The sequence below is a fragment of the Aspergillus pseudoviridinutans genome (genome assembly GCF_018340605.1).
Source record: "Aspergillus pseudoviridinutans IFM 55266 DNA, scaffold_4, whole genome shotgun sequence".
NCBI lineage: Eukaryota > Fungi > Ascomycota > Eurotiomycetes > Eurotiales > Aspergillaceae > Aspergillus > Aspergillus pseudoviridinutans.
The window spans coordinates 2,140,974-2,165,984 of record NW_025091284.1 but is presented as its reverse complement, the minus strand read 5'-3'; the positions used below and the strand labels follow the sequence as shown (position 1 = coordinate 2,165,984).

Below are 25,011 nucleotides of genomic sequence, written 5' to 3'. Positions count from 1 at the left end.
GCAGGTTCAGACCAGGGATGGACAAGACAACATGCTCCCTATCCCAACCACTCTGAGGGCGATGTAGACTGGGAAGAAGGGACCGGAACGGGGCGCGGCGCCTAAATTAGAACCCATGGACTTTGATGGTCTTGGCATCGAGCTCGAGACCTTCCTTCTTGTCGGTCAAGAACTCCTGAACATCCTTACGCTGATCTCCTTGCAGCTGAATCACCTCTCCCATCTCAGAGTCATTGACGATAGTGCCATTGCACGCTATAGAAGTGTTAGCTGTTTGAGTCATATGATTTCTGCCGGAGGCTCTGGTGGCAACATACCGAACTTCTTCTTGATCACCTTCAAGATCTTCTTCTGATCGAACTTCTTAGGAAGACCCTGAACTGTGGTCAAGGTCTTGCGACCATTGCGTTCTGTTGAGGGCGACGGTTAGCAACTATTTGTCTCAGGTAACAGCATCTGCCACTGGTAACGGCATAGGAAATGATGTGGAGGATGAGACGTACGTTGAATCCGTATGTGGATGTAATTCTGAGACTGTTTAGTCTCGCCGGTGTCTTCGTCAGCTTCGGCGAAGGGGTCTGTGTAGAAGCACGTGTCAGCCTTAGGCTCTCATGACCTCAAAACTGCCCCGCCAAACCGTTCTCTAGATACGCATGGCAAGACGAAGCGAATAGCAACTCCACGAAGATATGTTATCCATTAACAAGAGCATAAGTGGTGCCATTGCAACACTGTTACAGGCACCGTGATGTTCTCCCAGAATGGACCGCAGAAGGGACAGAATCGCAGGTAGTTAAGGGAGGTGGCGAAGTCACTTACCGAAGGTCTTGAGGTTTTCGATGGACATAAACTCGGCCTTTGGTCGTAAACGGCCCTTAAAAGCGGTAGTCTGTAAGTGAACGGGGCGAGAGATCAGATGTCTCTTTGTAGTCGCGAGAGATTGCGAGTTTGCGAACGGAGGAGAGTTGATCGAAAGTAGGATGGTGGTGTCAGAGAAAGAGATAGAAGAGGAACAGAAGAGCCTTTTGAGGGGCGCGCCTCGATTTAGCGCCCTTGTGGGGGAAGGCGGTGTGGCACTGACTAAGCCACCCTTCTCGCATAAGGTATATTTATAACCTCGTCACTTCTGACCGGGCCACCATTCGATGGAAAAACAGCTGTACCTGTGGGATTCATGGGTAGTGGATGGCGACGAGTATCTGGAGTCCGACCTGGGGGTGGGTTTGTCCTTGACGCAGTGGCGAAGATTCGAAGATTACACATAATGCTTGAGGAATAGCTGCATGACGGGTATGTATCAGCTGGTAATCTGCGAACATGGATGGAACATATCATTCCATCGTTTAGTAAGGTATTATTACATGAATTTGAATCCATAAATTACAAAGATATGCCACACCGTGCATCGATAGAAATAAGAAATAAGACGGCTGTGACAAGGACACATGGCCTGGCTAATTTAGAGCACTTAGATGATTCTCTCCTAACTTGACCATACTTTTCAGCTATAGTCTGTAGTATAGCGTTTGTGACAGCTGTCCTCGAGATGCAATAGGCGACTAATTCCGGTATGACATAACTGGCATTTTAAGGTGAGGGTGAAGGAGAAGGAGCAGCAGCGGTGCTTCGTGCGGATGGAGGTGGCATAAATATGGGGAAATATGTCTGCGCGAAAGTGGTCAGAGACAGGTCGGGCTTTTGAAGGGTTGAAAGGGAACAATATTTCGGTTACATACGACGACGAGCGCCATTACTGTAGAGGTTTCCAGCTGTCAGTCATTTTCCGCGCTCACTTGCGGGGGAAGAGGGAGAGACGAACAAGACATCAGGACGGACATGTACGCAGGGGTAGCTGCCGACTTCTTTTGCTCGGGTGTTTCTCCGAGCCACGACTGGAGAGAGAAGACGAAAGAGACCCATCCAATCATCCTATGCACGCCGCGTACAGTTGTCAGATATCATAGCTTGAACCGGCTCGATGAGGCATCTCTCACCTATTCCGAGTGAACATCTACGGAGAGAGAAAGTCAGCATGCGTCGAGACCGTCACCAAGAGACTGCAGCTTTGACCTACCGCGGCCATTGGCATAGTGCTAGACATCGCTCCTAACGCGGAGTATCAGCCAGATCGTCCCTTTTCTGCACATGGTTCCTAAACTCAAAAATCGAATGCTTTGGTACCTGACATATCGGCCTCATTCTTATCCTTTGGCGGCTCGACATAGGGGATGGCTACAGCTCAGGACAGACATTAGAGAAACTGCGCTCTCATGATTGAGGTTGGGCTCTGAGATAGACTTACCGAGGTCTAGCCTCCGCATATCCTTCTTTGAGGCCATTTTTATTCTGATGGTTCGACAGTCACAGTCGCACGGCTTTCTTGAACAGAGCAGCGTGATAAGGGATGTTGTATTGATGGGCAGCCAAGCAATCATTCTGACGCCAAGACCAAAACGGCAAGGTTTGATGGAGGTTGGTTAGATAACCGTCCGTAGATAATCCGTGGCGGACTGCGGGGAACAGTTTGATGATCCGTCCATGTTTATCGATCAGCAGTGGATGCTGGTGAGCCTGGCCATTCATTTAATAAGACAGCATTGGTCAGAGATCGACTGTATTGGGACGTGAACTTGAGTCGGCTGAAAAGAGCTTGATACTAGCGGGATAGGTGCAAAAGGACAATGAAGAACATCCGGGTAACCATACTATCAGGAGCATCTCTCAGCTGCTCAGCTAACTAGCGGCATAGTTAAATATCAAACTGATACTCCGTAGTTGGATCATCAATAATGGCTTGTTATCGCTCGCCTTATGGGGGTTTCGGTTCCCTCATTCTAACCCAGGACTTGCTGCGACGATTCCGACGAATGGCGCTATAGAAATGGGATAGTGGCTGAACGATGATCATGATAATAGCTAGCGATGGAGAGATCCTCCTACTACAAAGCAATAATAAACGGGTGATGATAGGCAACTGCAACACTACTCATCACGTTACAGAACATATGTAGATCGGCTTTCAATTCAACAGCCACTTTATCTGCTCATATAAAAGGCGTACGTACTACTGAAGCGATCATCGCCGCTATTACTATTTCTCAATCACCAATTTGTTTGACTAACTCGGCGCAGAAATTCACATGGATGTCATAAGCATTGCAAATGACTCTACGAGGCCGGGGACAAAGCGCGGTTGACCTCTGGGTTGCAGAAGATAGAAATGGCCTGTCGACAATCAACATAGGACCATGAGAGATTCGGGATGCTTTCGTGCCTAACTTTCCTCCCATCATCTCTACATGCATGGAGCACAGGTGCAGCTGTAGATTGGCCATCCAGAAGCCAAAGGTATAGATAATGGTATCTTGATAGTTTCACAGACAGGATCTCCTGCATTTGGATGGTCTTCCTGAGGTTCTTCAATGGCTGGCTGCCTGCTAGGTATCGTCTCGTCCACGGGGCGCACGTAGGCACTTTAGGGAGGATCTGTAAAGTTTGACTCTGACCGCTACAGTCCTGCTCCAGTCTGCAGCTGGGATGGACCATCTTAATACTGTGCATCAGAAGGGTGGCTGATGAGCCTTGAGGGTGTGATTTTTGTTGTTAGCAGACCTACAACTGCGCAAGCTACCAGGGTCTCTGTACGCTTTTGCAGGGTCACATTCTGACGGGATGCTCCTGATAGCACATTGTCTGCTTAATGCTGACAATATGGCCGAACTGCAAGCGATGCGGTACTTGCATGGCCATCTATAATAATCAGGTATGCATGAACTGGTCACCTTCTGGTGACAATGTATTTCTACATAGTGCATCGAACGTTGCGACAACGATGTTAATGTATCCAAGTGATAGCACCTGATAGGTGGGGGATGATCCTCTCTCTAAGCTCAAGTCTAACGATGTACGGAACATCGAATCCATTGTCTGTCACCACAGTCCATGTCAAGTTTCACCGTGTCACAGCAGTGTGTGGTGCCACAAACAAATTGCTCTCTCGGAAGCGATTGCGACACTTGTCCGTTTTCGGGGGGTTCAGTGGAGTCTTGCACACTGGGGGAGGGCAAACAGGACGAATAAGTAAAAGGAAATAGTTAGATACTACTAATAATTTGCTGATCGCACACACATATGGTCATATGTTGGGCCATAGCCTCGTAGGCACTTGAAATCTCGAGGCTAAGGCGATCGCCTGATACCCCGAGATCTTCACAAGTGCTGGGTTGTGGAATGATTCGCCGGATAAGCCGAGCCAACAGTCAACGATTGACAGGCGGATTCTCCGTAAAGATGGAGTGGAACACTATCAGAGAGATCCAAGTCCCTAAGGGAGGTAAATTGCATGATAAATATCCATCAATTCTTTGCCAGCTTGTCATCATCCTAAACCACAAATTTCAGATCAGTCATTGGTTCTGGTATGTCTTACGATCTTGAATCGCGGCTAGATACAGCGTAAGGTAGATAAGAGAGTGTTTTGAGTATATGTATCACAAACTACCGGATAGTTAAGTTCTAAATACTTACTGGATAGTAGAGAAAAATACACTCTTGTAGTCTACTTTCCATTCCTCCCTCACTGTAACTGCTGAATCCCGATGCAGTGTCAGTTGGGATGCGCCTTAATCACCTTACGTTATCTGGAGATCTGACTAGTAGCATTATCTCGGTCTCCGGGCTCGGCTGGATCTCTCCTCATCTGCCTTCTCCTATATTGCTTTTTCATATTCTGCGTCAGTCCTCCTTCTGAGTCCTGTTTGTTTGCTTGAGTTTCCCCATCCTTCACCAGCGATCAATCATTGAGCAAATGTTTGTACAATAGTGCATTCCCCCGATCGTCCGAGACCATATCCTGCTACCACCGGCACGTTACCCACCACCCGCGCCGCCATATCCATCCGAACCGCTTCATCCTGATTACCCATTGATCGGGCGTAAAATAATTCGAATACCATCTCGCCATCTTCCACATTGTTCAATAAACTGCGAAGCATCCTATAAAACACACGCGATTCGGGGCGGATAGTTTTGAGTGGTCGATACCCTCCTCAACTTGTTCCGATGACCCAAATACCGATGCTTGTATACGCCATGAAGCTGAGATGATACCTCATTCTTCTGCCGGCGTTCAATCCTGGGGTCAGCCCCTTCACGCCGTTTATAGCGGTACTGGACGTGCCGACCTTCCGCAGCCCCTGGGTCAGCCTGACCGTCAGTCCGAACAGTCGTCTATACTGGTGCCGCAACTGCAGGGTAGACCACCGGCACTCATCGATCTGACAGCGAATGACGGAGATGTGCTGGAGCGCGAACCCCCGGCGAAGAGACTAAAAATAGATGTGCATGCCGAGTCAGTAGCTGGTGATGGAAGCCCAGCTTCTGCAGGAGCGGGAGAATCGAAGAGTACCCCAAGCACAACAACTTCGAAACCCCCTTCGCTGTCCTGGCGTGCCCGTCCGGTGTGGTCCTTTCAAGCATTACTCTCCGAGGTATCTGGAAGCGCAGAGATCAATGTTGAAAGTGCAGCAGGTGTCGTGCAGGATGTGAAGCCCCCGCCACCGCCTTCATTTCCTGGTCCACCTTGGAAGTTTGCTCCAGCAGATACCATAGCAAGTGATCCCGCAGGCGCACAGGATGGTGCGCCTGCAAAGGAGGTGCAAACTACACCATATCATATTGAGACCCCTTCTGTTGCGCCAGTTATGGGAGGCGAGAGTAAGTCAATACCCTACAACACAAAAGGAGCCTTAGAGCCGTCTCTGACCGTTGGATTGTCTTGGCAGAGGTTGCGGATTTCTCGCCATGGATGGGCAACCATCCGGAAGACGTACTGAATGAGCAAACGGCAAAGCAAGGATACTACGACCGCACACAAGTGTCTCAAAATGAGTCCAATACGGCTCGACCCTCCCTGTATGCGCAATTGAAGCATCGCTCTGGCTTGCAAATACTGTCGTCTGTTTTTGCAGCCGCACTGGAAAAAAGACAGGGCCATAGCATTGTCACTGCGCCGTCAACGTTCAAGCCTCCTCCGCGAGTCACGCTGACGGATAACAAACGTGAGGCCTGGCTCCGCGATCTCGCAAGTCCGAATGTCCCGTTACGCAAACTTAGTCGAACCATTCCTCATGGTATCAGAGGCAGAGTTCTTTTAGATCAATGCTTGACCAAGTGGGTTCCCGTCGGCCGTGCTGTGTGGCTTGCGAAGTGCGTCGGTGCCAACGAGATCCGTGCTTTCAAAAGGAAAGGTACCAGTGGCGCCTTGGCCATTGGCCTGGAAGCCAAATGGGTGCGCGATTGGACTACCAATGTCCAACAGTTTCTCGAAGGCGTAATTTCTAGCTGTGGAGTAGCAGACTGGAAGATGAAGATGACTTACGCGGTCAGCTTGACCGCTCGTTTGTTCTTCGAGCAACTGCTTGACCATGACCAGTATCTCGGGTGGTTCCTCGCATCGCTGGAGGCAGCGCCGTTTAACAGCTTGCCAGTCTGGCTTCTAATGTTAGGGATCTACTGGAGCAACATCCTGCGATATAGAAAGCGCGGTCGGCGGCTCGCTGAACTCTTACTTGACAAACTGCAACTAGCTATCAAGTCGGATTCGGCCACATCCCTTCGCCCGTTGACAGACCGATTGTCACTGCATATAAGAAAGCTAACACTTGAGCATACTTCATCCATGGTGCTTCCACACTCATGGGAAAAGTACAAAGATCTGCTATCGTCCTGTTTGAACCTAAACGACAATGTGCACAGAGCGGTTTTCCAAAACTTGGTTGAGCGAAATGCGCGGGTGCAGCGGCCTCGACAATGTCAAGGGATGACACAACAACCGCCACAGCAACGCATCATCCAGCTGTTCGACTCGATACGCTCTTCGCACGACATCACGTCTGTTTCCGCTGCATCTTTGGGTGCGATAGATGACAAAGCTGCTCTGGTTGTCAAACTGCTCGAGTGGGCAGCCACCCCGTTTCGCTATGGTGTATCTCGTGTTTATACCGGCGCCCGCCTCCTGCGGAAATGGAAGATCGCTGGAGTCGATGTGGATACCTGCATCATTTCCTTCCTTGCCGACAGTCAGATGAATGATCGATTGAACATGGGCAACATCTATCATATCGTCTCGGAGCTCGTCAGGTCCCAGACATTTTCGGTTGGAAAGTACCTTCAATGGCTGATGGCAAAAGGGGTTGCAGATTTTCCCCGAAACTCCGAGCATAAGCATCTTTCGGGGGACCTTGCACTTCTCATGCAGCTCCCTGTGAGCCGTCTTCCTGAGCATGTACGCAACCTCCGCAACACTCTACTGCATCGCGCCGGAGTCGAAGTTTCGGAAGAGGCTTTTACCATCGCCGTACTCAAGGCATCAATAGCTGAACGCCTTCCTAGGATCTTTGGTTCTGTCGCGAAAAGTGCAGTGCCTCGTGACTCTTTACCATCAGATCTGACCTGGGCCGTGAAATCTGAGCTTGGTCAGTGGATTCGGCGTGGAGTTACTGAATTTGGGCGGGATCCTCGTAGCGCATTTCAGGATCTCCATTCTGCCCCTGGCGCAGAGCACTTCGCACTCACGCCTGGCGAATTCTATACCATAAGGGACATTTTGGAAAGTTTCGGCGATCTTTCAATTCTTGCGGACGTACTCAAGCAGGCCACCGTTTGCAATGACGGAATTGTTTTGGCATCCACTGCCGATACAGTCAATTATCACTTTCGTTCTTTCTGTGTTATCGGTGCTACAACCGATCTTTTCAAGAGACTGGTGGAGTCATATACCAGCCTTAAACGGCTTGGATCGACCTCCTTGGACTTGATCTTCTCATTGATAGACCTTGGGCTTCGGCTACCAGGAGAGCTCAATACAGTTGCTCTTCTCCGTCAAGACCTCTCCCGGATTGAAAGCAAGTCGTCTATGGCAGCACCATCACCACTATCTGATCACATACCCGCTACTTTTAATGAAGCCGATCCGCTCTTTCTGGTGAAGCTAGACCAGCTCCTCTCTTCCGCGAGTGGTATAGATGAGTCCACATTGGATACGATTTTCAACCTTCTCGTCAAACAAATAGAATCCAGCGGAGGTCATGCTAAGCTATCCATGAATGAGACATGCAGGTATTTATCGTACCTCAGACCTTTTCAGCCCAAGCGTTTCGACATCATGATAGTCCGCTGGATCTGTGGCCTTCTCAAATCCACCACCGGAGCGATGTTGTTCCAAACGCTGCCTTCTTTGATCGGCGTTGGATGCGTTACCATTCAAGCTTTCGTGTTCCTCGTGCGAAGGCTTCTCAAGTCCGAGAATATGATATCAAACCCAAGAGACTTGCGCATAGATCTTCTACAGCTTCTTGTACCTCCGCCGGCAGGTCAGAGTCGATACTTCGACATGGTCACATATCGCTTCCATCTGTCACGGAAAGAATTTTTGTTCAAGCACCCTGAGGAGGTTTTCAACATTATTCGGGATGCTATTGCCTTGATTGACTCGCAAAGCCAAGAAGGAACCTATCGCCAGGGACGAGTGGATCTAGGTCATGGTGCGATGGTACTCCTTCAGATTTTGCTCACCCAGAATCCAGAAAGTGCCGTTCAGCACTGCACGGAGAAACTCATTGGTCAGTATCCGTCCGCAGTGACAGTTTTAACAAGAGCTCTCGATTCCCTTCTGGGATTGAATACCAAAGCAGGTGAGGCCTTATTCACATCGAACGGTTATTCTATCGTCATTCCCATTGACACCTGGTCCAGCGCCCCCAGACATATCAGTTGCTGAAAAGGTCATCGAACTGACCAACGATTTCTCCCTCCCTTTCTGTCAATTGAAGCTTCAGCTTCTATTCAACGCGGAAACTAAGGGTGATGTGAGAAACGAGATAGTGGACGTGATGTTCAAAGCTGCAGTTGCAGACTCGCGCTCAAGACGATCCAACTGGGTGGGATTGGTTCGTCTGATGAGTCATGATGCAGTCCGACAGGTAAGGTGCCATGATGAAGGTTTAATAAAGTTTCCACCCTAATTTGTCTAGATTCGAGAACGAGCTGAGAAAAATTTCTTCGCTATACCCTTGTTTGAGGAGTCGCCCGACGGCTGTTCATCGTTTGCCGCAGACAACAGCAGCTCACTCGAAACGGCAAAGCTGTACCTGACGATCATTGAGAAGCTGGCGTGTAGCATTCCCGATGCGAGCCCACAGGCTGTTGTCCCTGTTCTCACCGAGAAGATGGATTTACTGCTCCAAAGACTTATCAGCATGCAAGCGAACTACAGTGGTACTACTGAGCTTAGCCATGGAGTTGACGCAGAACAGATGATCCGATCTCGCGCGCAGTTCGAGAGAGCCCTTGCGTTCTGGTTCTCTGCGTTGCTCAGGATGATTGTCCTTCATCGGACTGCTTTCAGTGTGCCATCAGCCGCACTCAGACCCAGCGCATTGCCAGAGCAGACGCGCTTGCTGATATCGATATTCTGCATAACTCTCGCGCGTCTTCCAGATAGTGTGTTGCGACTCTTTCCAGCCGCCGACTACTTTCCCCACTCAATGAGAGCAGGAGACTGTCGTCCTTGTCCGGGTATCCTGCTGCAGACGCATGCCCTGGACGTTGCAGCATCCCTGATTGATATATTTCCGGATGAAGCCCGTCATCAATGCGCTCGCTATCTGAGGGAGAAATGCCCTCCTTTCGCTCGGGTTCAGAATGACTCGCGCTTCCTCTACCTTCTTGGCCCCCTTGGCGATAGCCCATCTTCTAACCTTACACTTCCTATATCGCTTCCATCACCTGCTGCTTCTGGCTCCACTCCCGCCCCTACTCCTTCGGGTAATCCCACAGGCGGACCCTCTCACCCCCAACAACCTGCATTTGTTTCAAGTGTGCCGACTGGACTGCCAGATGGCTTGAACTGGGATGCTAGCCATCTTTGTCTTCAATACCGTGGCCGGGCCATTGGAGCTTACCCTGTACGTCCATGGGAACTCCTCGAAGATGCTGCTCCCATTGCTGGTACCAACGACACTGCAGTCAGTCTAGGATACTTTGATGCCCGGCGTGTCAGGGTTTAGCACATCAAGATCTAGTTGACTACTCATCTATCTATGGCATGCCCCTGTACATATCGTCTTTCTGCTTTGTCATTTTGGCGTTGTCTTCATTTGATTCTTTCATATTCCCGAAGTTTGACATCATCATCCAATCGCATCTCTTCCTCCCTCTTCCTCTCCTTTCTTGCTACATGGCTCCGAAAGAACTCCTGGTCGAAGTCTTTCACCTTGTTGACTCGTTCTTGTCCGCAGCCGGTTACGCTCGCTCATTCCAGCTATCATGTCTTATTACATTTGCATTATTTTCATGCTGCCTGTGCATTTTTTGGGATCGACTGTTTCACTGGAAGAAAGTTTTTGGTATGTGAGAACCTCGGTGCGCAAACATATGCGTATTGACATCGCATTTGGCTTCTGTTGCATGGTTGAGAGCATTCATGGCGACATATATAGAGCCTGGCGTTCATATGGGATGGGTGGTTCATCGCGCTCGGCGGGCAGCATACACATGTTAAGATACTTTCACGGCATGATATCAAATGGCCTTAATTTACGGGATATGACTATGCTTTATTATTACATTCGGTTTTCTTGTATTTTTGACAAGGTCTAGACTAAAGGGTTGAGTCACGCTTGACGAAGTTGTCCTGGTCATTATGATATCACGAATACATGCGCTCGAGGCAGCCCCTGGTTCCCAGGGCCAGTGTTCTTCTACGCTAAAATACCTAAGTGGTTTGCGACAAGTCGTAGTGGGCTCTCTGAACGGTATCAAGAGATATTCTAAGCGATAAGGTTGAAACAATTCGTGTTGGTCATTATGTCATCCCCAGTCAAACATACATGCCCGGTTCTTTCATACCATCCAAGCAGATATATAGACAGAATAGACATTATCCCATTTCCTCCATCCATCAGGATTATCACAAGGGTATAGAGCTTGATCCATGAAACATCCAACATATCATACACATAGGCCATAAGCATCTTGCGAACGGAGTCCAACTCCAAAACGCCATATAATAAATTGTGCTGAATTAAAATTGATGCTTGAGTGCCGGTAACCAGCTTGACTGCTGGTTCCCACCAACCCACCCCCGGCACCCTTCCTCCAGGTCAAACTGGAACGCGGATTGCCTCCTCACATCGGGGCGAGAAGGACTTATTGCATGTCAGGCGAGGCATACGCTTAGTTAAAGTTGGAGGAGGACTTGAACTCGATGGCGTTCGAGTCCAAGCCCGAGATTGACGGTTCCTCCGTCTTGACGTCGTCGTTGTTGTGGTTGTCGTTGTCTCCGTTGCTGAAGAATAATTCAATATCGTCTTTTCGAGGCGGTAAATCGGCGCTCGAGCTGCAGGAGCGCAATCGTAGGCGTGTGGGTGAGCCGGTGCTCACTGAAACACTGCGGCTTCGAGATCGTCGCCCTCGGCTGGATTCTCCTACACACTCTGGGACGACTTCCAGGTAGGAAGTGAAAGTTGTGGTGGAGGTAGATGTCGACTCGATGAGAGACTCGAAGTCGGCACTGGTAGGGGCGGACGCTGTGTTGGACGAGTCTTTGGAGTGCGAGCGGGGGTTTGATGTCAATTCGTCTCTGTCCGTGCAACCAGCGGAGGAGTCGTTGGGTGTTGTCGAATTGTTATCGGTAGTTGTAGCAGGGGTAGGTTCGGTGCCGTTGGATGCAGACCCGGTCCATTCTTCGCTGAGGCACTTTCGTCGTTGTTCTGCCTCCAATTCTTCGACCACATCGAGGACCAGGTCCTCGCTCAAGCCGAAGCGTGGGAGTTTGTTGATTTCTCGGGTGTAGTCTTCAACTGTCTTGCCGTTGCCAGTCTTTGGCTGGAACTCGGCAGGAAGAGTCACCCGCGAACGACCCCGGTCACGCATGGCATCGCAGGCTGCTTTGCTGCGCGAGCGTCTGAAGGAAGGGCTGTGGCCGGAGGGTTGCGGGATTACCCAGGAAAACGTGGGACTGCCTTCAACGTCCAACGGCTGGAGGTAGTACATCGGATGCCTTTCGAAAGCCTGTTGATATTGACTCAGAACATGCACATAGTCTTGGGGGGTAGCAGACTGGTGTACTGACCTTGATGGCGTCTCTGAAGTCGTCGATATAGGCGAATGTCACTGTGAAGACGGTTGTGAGAAATCCCAGGTCAAGGAAGATGACTTCCTCAAGAAAACATGATTCAAAATGACCTCGGCCAGTAAGAGCCGTTTCAAAGTCATGTGGAGAAACTGGGTGCCCAGACCGGTGTCCAAGGCGCGCGGTTCCTAGATCGGCGTCAGTAGATGTTCAGCAACAGGACGAGGTGAGACAAATAAAACATACTCTTTCCCTTGATCTTTTCGATTCTCAGCCAGCGGTCGTGAAGCTTGATGAGATCGTTCTCTGCCAGTGCAGCTACGGCATGTTCAACTTTCTGTAGTATATTACGTTAATCCACCGTGGCATACAGCAAAACGATGACGAGGGCCAGAGAGTGCTCACCTCGAACTGCACAAAAGCTGTGGGGATTTTCCGCTTGTCACGCTTGACCTTGACATGGCATGGACCGAATGTAGAAAACCTTTGCTGGATATCCCGTACTAGATCCTTGTCCTCCAGGGTAATTTTCAAACTACTGCATGTTAGTATCTCTTGTTTCTCAAGTAGAGAACATCTTGCTACTCACTTTCCGACGAAGATACAGGCGTCTGGGGGAAACAGCCCCTGAGCATTCTCAGCCGTGATTGCCGTGTACTGCCTGTCCAGACGAGGAGGAAGAGGCTGCTGAGACCAGTTTGGGTTCGGAAGAAGGCCAAGGATAGACATTTCGAATTTGATAAAAAGGAAGAGCGAGAATTGAACGAGTGGATGAGTTCTGAAGCTTGAAGGCTGTGAAATAAACGAATGTAGAAGTGAGTCGTTTGGTGATCAGTTGAGTACTTGTCGAACGATGGGAAGAAACGAAAGAAGTCAGAGCAGAAGATTGGCATTTACGGGGGATTTAAAGCCCACTGCAGGCTACCACTCTTCTTACTTTTCTGGCGGTTCCAGAAATGATGTCGGGGCATAGTACGGTTCTCTTGTCTCTGTGCTGGTCTAGCTCCTGGACCGAGCACTTGAGAAATCATGACGCCAACTGGTATCGAAACTCGCAGAACAGCTAAGCTGAAACCCCGTGCGAGTAATTTATACCTTTCTAAGTCAAGAGACAAAGGACGCGGAAAGATTGTATAGACGTCCCCATTGTGGAGGTCTCGAATGCCCCGTACGAAATTCGTCAATTCAGGATGCAGAGCAACGCATTTCACGCGCTCTGCCTTTTCTTCGCCTTCAAGAGTGAGCAGGCGAAAATAAAGTGCGCTTTTCAACAGATCGGCAATTGCAAGCTCTGAGGTACTCGTCCTCATTGCTTCATTTGTTTGACAGGTTCAAACCAAAGCGCGCAGCCATTATTGGCTTGGTTTCGAAGGCCTTTCGATCCCTAAAGTTACATGACCGTAAATTTCGCGCGGATAGCAAACTTCCCGAGCATCCTTTCTGTTGACGTCCTCCACATCCCATGGATCTCCAGGAAAAATTTCACTGACAAGGTCACAACGCGGGACAAAAATGATCAGATGTCGGGATTTTCCAGTCCAGAACGTTCTCCCGAGAAACTTTAAGAGAAAATCTCTGTCGTAATGAGTCGGAAAGCCAGAAATGGTTTGTAAGGCTGTCGGGCTGCTAAGGCGTGGGAGGAGTGTAGGTATATAGATCGATGTTTTGATGGAAGTGGGTGGAGGAGGCTAGGATAAATAAAGGAATGATTATCGATCTGATCTTATCTTCGGCCGATCAATCCGCAATTAATTATTGGACGAATGACAGTCACTACAGAGTACGGAGGACGGAGTAGCCCAGTATGCAGCTTGGCGCCATCACTATCATTTCATATATTCCTGGTCTATCTTGGAGGTACCTTTCTACTGAACAGCTTCTCTCAACACTCCAAACATCGAATAGCCATATATCTCAGATCGCTTGATATTTCGATAATATATTAACATTTAAGGGATTGAGCGAATAAAATAATAAATCATGTTTCCCACGGCTAGGTGTCTGTCCGCCAAACCCGCAGGATTTCTCAAGCGCAGTGCTGAGGAGCTGAGCCGTCTATCGAGGATTGGTGGGTAATCGTTGCTTCCATTTCAGCGTCGGCTTATCGAATGCGCATGCAATATAAACAGCCTACTGACATCGTTGTGTTGTATAGCCTGGAACTCCGAAGGTCTCCATACTCCCACCAAGCCCTACACTCTCCTCGACTTTGAAGATGAATCCACCGTCGCCGGGTGCAAGACCATGGCCGACCGTGCCGTTGGTGGATTCAGCACTGCCAGTCTTGACTATGTCCCGGCTGACCCTTCGACAAACACTCCTGCTCATGCGAGGTTCCATGGGAGCATTTCAACGAAGCTACCTAACAATTGGCGAGTAGAGAGGACGGGTGCGTTGGATTGTTCACATTGCCATAGCTTGCTGTAACCTGAGAAAACTGATCACTCTCGGAACCAATAGGATATGCCGCTTTTCGCAACAAGGACCGAGGTCTCTGGCTCTTTGGCCGACTATACTGGGATGTCGACCCGTACTCGTATCTGGCGCTTCGAGTAAAGTCCGACGGTCGGCGATACACCGTGAATATTCAGACAGACTCGATCGTCGAGACGGATATCCACCAGCATAGATTATATACTCGCCATCATCGCGTGCAAAACCAGATCTCCCGTGACAACCTCCCCTCATATACGTCGGAAGCAGCCGAGTCACCAGAGCTCGCAGAGACCCTTTTCCCACGCGGAATTCCTCCTTCGCTCTCTGACGTCCCTCCTGAATCCACAATCATGTCCTCTTCCGCAACAACATCCGGCGGCACAGGCTGGGAGACCATTCTCCTGCCATTCCACTCCTTTGTTCGTACGAACCACGGCCTTGTGGTCGAGCCGCAGACATCCCTTCTCCGCAATCGAGTGAAGAGTATCGGTATCGGTCTTACAGATCGGGTCGAGGGTCCTTACGACTTGCGAATCCATCGCATCTGGGCTACCAACGGGATCAGCGACGAAGAGTTCGTGGATGAGAAGCGAATCTGTGGTGCGGATGCGCTGCCTATCGATGAGGGAGTCAGAACTGGCTGGACGGGCGACTCTCCTTCCGGCCATCCTGACGACAAGGGTAGTCAACCTGGAGGAGCAGGGAAGACGAAGGGTTTAAAGGGACTGCGCTCAGAGTGGGAACAATGATCTGATCTATATCAAAATTCTATGTATTTGTACTATACTAATCGTACAATTAACTTATTCTCTCATAGAGCTACCGATAACTATTTATTTGATCGGAAGCTGAGATTCGATATCGTTGTTCGAGAGCCATTTAGTGTGATCTAATTCTCCCCCGTGATCCTCTCCCAAGCCTCCTTGTACTTCTCAGCGGTCTTCTGTACGATCTCTTCTGTCATCCGGACTCCCTCCTTGCCTTTCAATCCCTCCTTAACGAGCCAATCCCGAAGGAATTGCTTGTCAAAGCTCTGCTGGCCGCGGCCAACTTCGTAGTCATCCTTGGGCCAGAAGCGAGACGAGTCGGGCGTCAGGACTTCGTCAGCCAAAACAACCTCATTGGTTTCCTCGTCGACACCGAACTCGAACTTCGTGTCCGCGATGATGACACCGCGCGACAGAGCGTAGGCGTGTGCGGCCTTGTACAGCTGTACAGCGAGGGAAGCAACGGTCGAGGCATGCTCACCAAGAATGGCAGCGGCTACATCGGGATATGGTTAGCTTTGGGCACACTGCAACTTGGTAAACGCTCCGGAAGCGAGGAGGACTATGCATACCTTGATCGGGGTGGATGTTCTCGTCATGCTCGCCTTGCTCAGCCTTGGTGCTGGGAGTGTAGATGGGGCCATCGGGGAAGGCCTCGCTCTCCCTCAGACCCGGAGCGACCTTGATTCCGTGCACTGTACCGGACTTCTTGTACTCATTCCAAGCAGATCCTGTGATGTAACCTCGGACGATGGCTTCGATGGGAAGAATCCTGAGCTTGCGCACTTGCATGCTTCTATTCTGAAGTACTGGCCGAAGCGAAGGGGGGATCTGGGGCGGGAGGTCGAGCGTAATGAAATGCGTGCGCAGAGAGGGGATAGCATCGGTCAGGATCTTGAACCATGCTTTTGTGCATAATGTGAGAAGAACACCCTTGTTTGGGATACCCTGAAAAGACAATCGTTAGCAGATCTAATATGGAGAACTATTGGCACGTCCAAGACGAAGAACCGTACATTCTCCATGATCACATCGTATGCGGAGATGCGATCAGTTGCAATGAAGAGAAGAGTCTTGTCATCGACTTCGTACAGATCGCGGACTTTGCCTCGGGCAATCAGGGGCAGCGCACCCTGGAGATCCGTGTTTGTAAGTGCCTCGGCCATGACTGTAATTGCACGAATGAAGAGTTGCAGTAGTGATAATCTCAAGATGTGACTAAAAGCGAGTCATGTCCCGATAAACGATAAGTTTTTTGGCGGGGTCTGCTATCAATCAGTTTATACCTCAGGCATCAACAGGTGCCTTGCAAAATCCCTTTACAATGAAGCTGCTGATCAATTGAACCAACAGAGCACGTTCCATGGAAGTTGCTTTGAACATAAAACCGATCAAATCTTGTGTGTCCGATATCATTTGATCCTATGGTTCTCCATGATTAAGCTCAATTGTTCGGACTCAGACGCGGTGTGTTTGTATACGAACGACGCGCCGATGGTTAATCGCTCAGCGAAGTTCCAGCATAGTCCTTCCATTATTGGTTGAGACTCTCTTCGGCAAAGGATGTTAACCATGCAAAAGAGGACTAGATAAAAGAGAAAGAAGAAGAAAGAGAAGCAAGATGAGTCGCTATCTGACCCCCTCGAAGATCGCTCTTCTGTGCCTCATCTCCATTTACACCGATGGAGTCGTTCCCAACTCCTCCGCAATTCATGTCCTTTCGTTTCTTATGTCATGTCTCAGTCCCTTGGGACCAGATGCGTCTTTATCTCTGAACAGAAGGGATAGCAACTATATCATCGCGATTGACGACCTGGAGGACGGCCTTTCATCCAAAGCTTCCTCGATCCCAGGCCGTTCAATATGGGATTTGTTTCTCAAGAAGATCTGGTCCATTGATTCTTGTGACGCTTTGGAAGTATTTTTCAGTGAGATCAGCGCTATTCTTGTCAAGTCTCGAGAAGAACAGATCCGCGACAGGGATAATGGTCTGGCGCCTGAGACCGGTCGTATGCGACTTTCAAGATGCTCACCACTCGGTGCGTTCGTGAGAAGAGCCCAGCTCGAGTTTACTAGGCTTCAGTTCCATGACTCTGTCAAGCTTTGGAAGGGCTTTGTGCATTACCGTCTCCCCACGTACCGTGTATGGTCAAAGAAGAATCCATCTGCTGAACGGGACCCCGTGGACATCAATTTGCTTGAGCTCAATTTGGACTCCACGAGCCACCTCGCTCAAGTGGCTTATGGAAATATCGAAATCCAAGAGGAGGATGGAACCTACGTCAGCACTAAGGATGTCGAACGACTGCTGGAGTTTCAGATTGGCGAGCTACAAAGTACGCAGACGTTCCCCTTCACGAGGCATATTCATGATGCACACTTGCTAACGGAGTGCAGGGCTTGGAGGAAGAGTCCCAGATGGCATGAAAGTGCAGCTCGAACGTATCATGGCGTCTGGCGTCGCAATACCCAACCTGACTTACTACCTAAGGTGAGACCGAGTTCGCATAAAAGCCCCGCCATCGCTGACGATCTGTAGATTCCTCGATGCATGGAGAGCCGGAGACTACCCCTCATCCTTCGACAACCTTCACAGATACTTCGACTACACAATGCATAGTCGTGACCGGAGCTCCTACCAATATGCGCTACTCAACCTCGCGATCCTCCAGGCTGATTTCGGATGCTATGGAGAAGCTGTTTCTGCAATGCAAGAAGCTGTCTCGATTGCCCGAGAATCCCACGATACGAACTGTCTAAACTTTTGTATGAGCTGGCTGTATCACTTTGGCAAAGCCTTCCCTGAGCAGATGAAAGATGTTCAGAATACGGGAATGCTAGGAAACGAGAAGGAAGGCCTTGCTTTCCTGAAGGCTAAAGCGAAGGAGACTGAGATGTGGAGTCTGCTAAGCACTACATTGCTGAGTGAAGCCAAACTCGAACTGCAAAACGTGAGCATTCCTGCGTACCGTCGTTCTTGTCCACAATCCTGACAATACAAGGGTGAGAGTCTTGCATCTTCAATGGAAAACATCGTTCGGGCATCACATCTCAATGTTACAAAAAATTTGGTGACATCGATGGGCCCACAACTTCTACTACAGACTGCGCTTTATGCCAGAATTGGTACCAGACCTACGCATGCGGATTCTTTTTCCGGTCCAGGCTCTGACTTCTGCAGGTGTTACCCATCTATCATGGTTGAGCAGCGAAATATTTCGCGAATGCTACGCAAACAAGTCACCATTCGAGGACTATCTGAAGAGTATTTTCCGTAGCTGTCAACTGGTACGCCACTTGTTTCCCAACTTTCTGATATCTGCCTTCTGACGTTCTCTCCAAAAGTTGGCGCAACAGGGTCGCTACGCCGATATATCTGCGCTTACAAAGCAGGTTACACCAGAAAAGCTACGATCTCTCAGAGCGAATCAACAATGGACGTTCTTCTCTGGTATACTGCAACTAAGGCGGCATGTCTGTCGGTATGTTCTCTCCTGGCTCGTTAGAAGATGTGGTTTCTAACAACGAACTAGGGATGATAAAGTGGCAGCAGATTACCTACTCTCCCAGCTTCAAGCGATTCAGCTCCCTGACAATGACGCCTCCCTTCTCCTATCTTTCCTTTCAATCGAACATAAAATCCGACAAGGCGACTATGGCCGGGCCTTGGAAATCGTCGAGCAGACGGCTCAATCCATGCACCAAGATAACTTTGACATCCATTCTCAGGTGAAGCTGCTTTGCTTCAAAGCGCGCATCTTCGAAAAAACGGGCCATCCACAACGAGGCTTCTCCCTGGCGATGCGAGCCGCCAGTATCGCGCACCGCTCCCGGCTTTTCCCAGGTCTCTGGGAAGCAATCTGCGTGCTTGGTGGAGTTCTGCTAAGTCTACGAGAATTTGAAGCTGTGAACGAGATGGTTGAGAGCATCATGCCGCAGGTTCTCGAGACCGACGACTGTGATCTAGCGGCGCGGGCGTACTCGCTTCTCGTAGACGCAAATATGGGCATGGCTGGAAAGGTGTGGAGTCAAGGACAGGATACGCCGGCTAAAAAGGAACACATGAACCGTGCCCTTGGCTACCTCGACTGCGCCTACGACCAATACGAAGAAATTGAAGACATCAAGGGACAATGTGAGATGATGGCCAAGAAAGCCACGGTGATGCACCTCACAGGCGACTTGGTCCTTGCGAATGACTACGCCGCTAAATACCTGGATCTGGAGAAATCGAGTGAGAAGGGAATATAGCATGCATTGCTAGTGTATAGTACCACGTTTGCGTTATAACGAACACATATGGTGAAATCGTGAGAGCAGACAAGTCCTTTCGTAGACCAGACTGAACTGCTGCGCGGCAGGAGCATATCCATGGGACGGCACCGGAAAATCACTCCGAGTCCTTACCTATAGGAACGAAGGCGCATTCTACTCGGTTTCCGAGAAGCTTAGGACGAGAGTGAAGACGTGTGTAACAAAAGGAAATCAATCAGCGTTGGTCTTGTAACTCCTAGTCATTTCACCAAAAAAAGCCCCAGTGCACACTCTCACAACGACTTCCGCCCCGATTTTGTGCAGTAAATATACATGCTTCCAATTCCTCTCGTCGTGGAACGGAGAACGATCAATGGAAGCTGTTGTCCTTATTTACCATAAGGAATTTAGGTAGCCTTGTCCTTGTTGTGGTAGTTGACCTGGTCGTTCCAGCTGTAGAACAGTCAGCGAATGAACCATGACCTTGTCAGGAGAACGGGTAGAAATCCAGAGTATAGAACGAAATGGCCGCTCCACAGAGACTATTCAATGGATTGAAGACTTACAAAATGGTCTGCAGAAAATCACCAGTCAGCAAATAAACTATTGAGAAGTCGTATTAGGTGGCACTAACCTTGTCCCCATCGCCGAAGGGGAAGTTCTTGACACGGATGTTCTGGTAGGGGTACTCGGTACGCTCCTCGAGAGGAGGCATGTGCTCCCAGTGCTCCCAGTGCTCGTTCCAGAGGTTGTAGGCGTTAATGCCCCCGAGGATCAGGCAGGGGATAACAGCACTAGGTATTAGTGAGTAAAGTGTTCGAATGGTTCGCGGAAAAACACGCCAATTGCGTCAGATAACACATACTAGATGGAGAGCTTGCGCCAAAGGTCTGGTGGGCAATTGAGTCAGCATCATGCATATTATGTCCGTATCATCATCCACAAAATTCCTCGGGGCCAATTGGAGTATACGAACCGCTGGTAGCAGCAGCGTGGTGCTTGACAGCAGCTCTCTCGCGGTTGAACGAGTTGTCGACCATCCAAGGCAGCTTGTTGTCGGTGCTGTTGAGGCGGCGCTGGAAAGCAGCGCGAGCAGGAGCGCTACGCAGCTGCTGAGCAGCGCGGAGGATGTTGCGTTGAGGGAACATGGTGCTGAGGGGCAGTCAAACGGCTGTTGCGTCTTTCTTCTGCTTTGACAGACAGTGGGATTATACGGACGTCGGGCGTTCCGGCTTAACGAAGCAAAGCCGGTTTAGCGTCCCCGTGATTCGTCTGCGGGCAGCCGCTGGTGCCTTAGTCATCAATCAGGCCATCATCGCGTGATGTCACGGCGCCCTCTATGTCACGTGCTGTCACGGGATCGTATAGCTGCAGCTACTGCGGTAGGATGAACAAGTACCACGAATCGATTTTATTGAAGGAGATGAAGTAAAATTCTCTGATTTAGGTATTCCCCGAGCTCTGGCAGGCTGTGCTATGTACGCTTGGAACACGCTTCACAGCAACCGCGATGGGGTTTCGCATAACAACATGGAACGGTAAGCATGATCGATAGCGGAAACCAGTTCCCCAGCTGGATACTCGGACTAAAGATTGATTTGTCTAACAGTGAACGGGATACGGTATGCATTGTAGACATATTCACTGGTACATCGTGTGGTGCTGAGATCTAGCAGGAATCCGTTCTCGTATGAACCATGGAGAGGCAGCCGAACCTTCGAGGTAGATTTACCCAAGGTCCTTCATAGTCTGAAACGAGAGGCTCATCAATGAGTAGTCAATGTTTGATATTCTCGAGGCAGATATTGTCGTCTTTCAGGAGACCAAGATTCAACGAAAAGATCTCCGCGATGACATGGTGCTAGTACCTGGCTGGGACTGCTACTTCAGTTTACCAAAAACCAAGAAAGGTGCGCTCTATAAGGTATCAGGCATGTCGTTCAGTTCTGACATTTTTCAGGATACTCCGGAGTTGTGATATACACTCGAAATGCGACATGCTGTCCCATCCGCGCAGAGGAAGGACTTGCTGGAGTACTCTGTCCGCCCAATTCGTCAGTGTCTTTTCGAGACCTGCCTGAAGACCAACAAATAGGAGGCTATCCGACCATTGCACAACTGTCAGAGCTAGAGGTTGATGCAGCTACCCTGGACTCGGAAGGTCGTTGCGTCATTCTAGAGTTTCCTGCATTTGTTCTACTTGGAATTTATTCACCAGCCAATCGCGACGAATCACGGGACAATTTCCGCCATAGCTTCATTGACCTGATGGATGCTCGCATTCGAAATCTAGTTGCGATGGGGAAGAGAGTCTTTGTCACAGGAGACCTTAACATTGCGAAAGGGGAAATTGATGCAGCTCATGCTACCGAGGCCATCAAGAAGGGAAAAACGACAGAGGACGAGTTTATATCCGCCCCGGCACGGCGCCTGTTCAATCAACTGCTTTCTGATGGCAGAGTAATTGGTCAGCGCGATGAAGGGAGGGAAAATCCTGTGTTATTTGATATCTGTCGGTCGTTTCATCCCGGTCGAAGGGGAATGTACACTTGTTGGGAGCAAAGAATCATCGCTCGACCGGGAAATTATGGCTCGAGGATAGACTACGTCCTGTGTAGCCTGGATATGCAAGATTGGTTCAGCGATTCGAACATCCAAGAGGGTCTACTGGTAAGCCCCGAGGTTGCTATGGCTTTGTTGCAGATTGATTTTTCGGCTGACTTTATGCAAATGGAATAGGGATCCGATCATTGCCCGGTTTATGCGGTCTTCAAGGACGTCATACGCCTTGGCGAAGAAGACGTCAACATTCTCGACATAATGAACCCTCCMGGGATGTTCAAAGATGGCAAGCGTCAGCAGGAATACTCTGCTAAAAACCTTCTGCCTACGTCGGGACGCTTGATACCAGAATTCGACAAGCGGAGAAGCATCAAGGACATGTTCTCGCGTAAACCGTCCACCAACATACAGACACCAACCACGAATGCCCCGACGTTGAAACGCTTTGCCTCGACTCAGGAAATGGAAACGCCAACCGCTATTTCGGAGAGCGCTGACAGCCGGTCTGCAGCAGTTTCTGATAGCACTCAAACGAAACAAACCGGTCGTAAGAGGTCTCAGAAAAGTGAGACTGGCTCCCCTGTCTCAGTCAAGCGTTCGAAATCCGGTTCAGCTCAACCATCAGCACCTTCCACTGCTGGACAGAGGACTCTAAAGGGGTTCTTCAAGCCTAAAAGTGGACCAGGCGGCCAAGCGACCATAGCCCAGGATTCTGCGTCGGTGTCTACTGTACCAACGAAACAATCAACCTCGTCCCCTACGAAATCTACCCCTGTTGCGGAACCTGCTGCATTGGAAGCATTACGGGCGGCACCCGCCGGTGAAGCTTCACCGGGAGAACAGCCAAGTTCCGCCAATCCTACAACTCCCGCTTCGTCCCAAAACGATGATACTGTTATCGATCCCATTGTCAGCAAGGAGGACTGGTCAAAGCTCTTTACTAAAAGGCCTGTTCCCAGGTGCGAGGGTCACCAGGAACCATGTATCAGTCTGACAACTAAAAAGCCTGGCATCAACTGCGGAAGGTCGTTCTGGATCTGTCCGAGGCCACTTGGGCCCAGCGGAAACAAGGAAAAGGGGACGCAGTGGCGTTGTCCTACATTTATATGGGCCAGTGATTGGAACCCTTCCGCTCCGTAGTTTTTTTTTGTCTCTGCAACTTTCTTCTTCGGATAGTGTAACTATACCCGGTTCCATACTCAGAAGGTTAGGAATGGTAATGAGATATCTTGGTTTCGAAGATGAGACATCATGTACGGAGTAAAGTGAGACTCTTCGAGGTATATCTGACTGTAAACAAGAGCAACTATGGGACGAAAAGGGTGGTCAGCGAGCTGAATGCCGGGAGCACTCAGCCGGATTGAAGACTACTTATCGACTCTCTTTTGAAGGCGAACGCATAGCAGTCGATTTTCCTCAAGTAAAATTCAAAAGTACCTCGTGGTCCCTGAGGAACGCATGTTCCGGTGTGCACGGCAACAAGCATGCCGGAACCGGATATGACAGGTGCACAGCTCTCAAGCGGTTGCGGCATGCAAGGGCCCGCCAGACCTCGCGGACCACCATGCAGCGTGTCTTACAATTTGATCTAATTAAACAGGCTGCAGAAGCTGTCGGGTAACCTTGGACAGCAAGGGGGGCAGTGCTCGGGTCGCAGACACGTTTGAACTTACTCTCGACCTCGAGCATTAGCTGGCCAGACGGGAAAAAAGACTGGACACTCGAGATAACACATGTTGATTAACTCCGTTCTTTGTATTTGTTTGTCTGCTATGTCCTAACTAAGTGACTATCTAGAAGTCTGATATTCTCGGAGTAATTACACTGATTCATCTGATATCTTCTGAAAACAAGTCTCCAGAGTCGTCAGCCATCCTTCCATCGCCCAGGATAAAAAATGAAAGAAACAAATAATCCGCGCCGGTATGGTACAGTGTCAAAGGCAACGATGTATCGAAGCCCTCAGCTAGAGGTGCGAATGTAGAAATGTACAAATGGTGCTTGCTCAAGTAACAATAACAGAAGGGGCAAAAAGACAAGCAGAGAAGAAGCACACGTTCCAGTCCATCTTAGAAGCAATCAGAGATGAAGTCAGTGAACTCAAAGTTCTCTCCAATCTGACCCTCGGGAAGGCTGAGTTGCTGGTAGAGGGCAGCCTTGTTGTAATCGTTCTGCATCTGGTGCATGAGATCTAACGCATTTGGTTCAAAATGATACTGCTGGTCCTCTGGCATGCCATTAGGAGTCATGATGGCATCCATACCTGGAACACCCCCAAAAGCAACATTGAAGTCAATCTCGCCCACTGTCATGCCCTGGAGAATGGCAGGAGTGGAGACATCAGACGAGACGCTCGCCGAAGCCGGAGTATCGAGCAAGGCAGCAGGCTGGGTGTTCTTGGAGAACTGACGGGATGAAGCACGACGCTTTCTCTAAAAGGCTGGGAGAGTTATATCAAATGTCTCTATAATTCTCAGCTTGCATATTTCTAAGCTCTTTTGTCAGGGTTGTGGATTCGCCCAGCCCTCATTTCGTTCTGCTTTCCAGTGTCTTCCAGACATCATAGCCAACTTCCTTCGCGAGTGCCCAGCAGAATTCACAGGTACAAGCTGCGGCTTTTACCGGTAACTCCAGCCACCTCAGGTAGTTCCTGAAGAAACTTAGGCTGGTGCATCTCGAGCACAAGTGATAGGGCGGAATTGGACACACTGACTTCATTCCGACAGCAGGAACACTTGTTGTCCATCGTCTTCCGCATAACATTTGTATGTCTTCACACTAAGAATCTATGTAATTATTATAGAGCATAATACTCCTGCAGGATTTACAAGCTCTATGAAAATCAAATAGCGTAAGAAA

General features: G+C 49.6%; 9 protein-coding genes across 9 annotated transcripts; 4 read left to right on the top strand and 5 right to left on the bottom strand.

The window, feature by feature from the left end:
• Positions 1-106: 106 nt before the first annotated feature.
• Positions 107-847, bottom strand: Asppvi_006168 (translation initiation factor eIF1; the record flags this gene model as incomplete). The annotated part of the gene is made up of 4 exons (XM_043302073.1): positions 107-255; positions 318-410; positions 504-578; positions 820-847. The coding sequence occupies 4 exons, from the start codon at positions 845-847 to the stop codon at positions 107-109; spliced, it is 345 nt and encodes a 114-aa protein (XP_043158008.1).
• Positions 848-5,102: 4,255 nt separating this feature from the next.
• Positions 5,103-10,067, top strand: Asppvi_006167 (mediator of RNA polymerase II transcription subunit 12; the record flags this gene model as incomplete). Its single annotated transcript, XM_043302072.1, has 4 exons — positions 5,103-5,715; positions 5,784-8,693; positions 8,755-8,981; positions 9,033-10,067. The coding sequence occupies 4 exons, from the start codon at positions 5,103-5,105 to the stop codon at positions 10,065-10,067; spliced, it is 4,785 nt and encodes a 1,594-aa protein (XP_043158007.1).
• A 1,168-nt stretch (positions 10,068-11,235) lies between these two features.
• On the bottom strand, positions 11,236-12,862 carry Asppvi_006166 (uncharacterized protein; the record flags this gene model as incomplete). The annotated part of the gene is made up of 5 exons (XM_043302071.1): positions 11,236-12,072; positions 12,134-12,321; positions 12,380-12,470; positions 12,539-12,668; positions 12,723-12,862. The coding sequence occupies 5 exons, from the start codon at positions 12,860-12,862 to the stop codon at positions 11,236-11,238; spliced, it is 1,386 nt and encodes a 461-aa protein (XP_043158006.1).
• A 1,251-nt stretch (positions 12,863-14,113) lies between these two features.
• Asppvi_006165 (CIA30 family protein) lies at positions 14,114-15,318 on the top strand (the record flags this gene model as incomplete). Its single annotated transcript, XM_043302070.1, has 3 exons — positions 14,114-14,201; positions 14,289-14,522; positions 14,594-15,318. The coding sequence occupies 3 exons, from the start codon at positions 14,114-14,116 to the stop codon at positions 15,316-15,318; spliced, it is 1,047 nt and encodes a 348-aa protein (XP_043158005.1).
• Positions 15,319-15,458: 140 nt separating this feature from the next.
• On the bottom strand, positions 15,459-16,502 carry Asppvi_006164 (phosphoribosylaminoimidazolesuccinocarboxamide synthase; the record flags this gene model as incomplete). Its single annotated transcript, XM_043302069.1, has 3 exons — positions 15,459-15,832; positions 15,909-16,284; positions 16,353-16,502. 3 exons carry the CDS (start codon positions 16,500-16,502, stop codon positions 15,459-15,461), a joined length of 900 nt encoding a protein of 299 aa, XP_043158004.1.
• A 455-nt stretch (positions 16,503-16,957) lies between these two features.
• Positions 16,958-19,587, top strand: Asppvi_006163 (putative anaphase-promoting complex subunit Apc5; the record flags this gene model as incomplete). The annotated part of the gene is made up of 7 exons (XM_043302068.1): positions 16,958-17,672; positions 17,734-17,827; positions 17,876-18,287; positions 18,339-18,462; positions 18,518-18,624; positions 18,682-18,818; positions 18,870-19,587. 7 exons carry the CDS (start codon positions 16,958-16,960, stop codon positions 19,585-19,587), a joined length of 2,307 nt encoding a protein of 768 aa, XP_043158003.1.
• Positions 19,588-19,997: 410 nt separating this feature from the next.
• Positions 19,998-20,738, bottom strand: Asppvi_006162 (cytochrome c oxidase subunit VIa; the record flags this gene model as incomplete). Its single annotated transcript, XM_043302067.1, has 5 exons — positions 19,998-20,043; positions 20,157-20,164; positions 20,225-20,384; positions 20,456-20,480; positions 20,567-20,738. 5 exons carry the CDS (start codon positions 20,736-20,738, stop codon positions 19,998-20,000), a joined length of 411 nt encoding a protein of 136 aa, XP_043158002.1.
• Positions 20,739-21,100: 362 nt separating this feature from the next.
• Positions 21,101-23,292, top strand: Asppvi_006161 (DNA-(apurinic or apyrimidinic site) lyase APN2; the record flags this gene model as incomplete). Its single annotated transcript, XM_043302066.1, has 6 exons — positions 21,101-21,128; positions 21,200-21,212; positions 21,267-21,312; positions 21,368-21,500; positions 21,551-22,260; positions 22,330-23,292. The coding sequence occupies 6 exons, from the start codon at positions 21,101-21,103 to the stop codon at positions 23,290-23,292; spliced, it is 1,893 nt and encodes a 630-aa protein (XP_043158001.1).
• Positions 23,293-24,221: 929 nt separating this feature from the next.
• Positions 24,222-24,826, bottom strand: Asppvi_006160 (uncharacterized protein; the record flags this gene model as incomplete). The annotated part of the gene is made up of 2 exons (XM_043302065.1): positions 24,222-24,584; positions 24,791-24,826. 2 exons carry the CDS (start codon positions 24,824-24,826, stop codon positions 24,222-24,224), a joined length of 399 nt encoding a protein of 132 aa, XP_043158000.1.
• Positions 24,827-25,011: the final 185 nt, after the last annotated feature.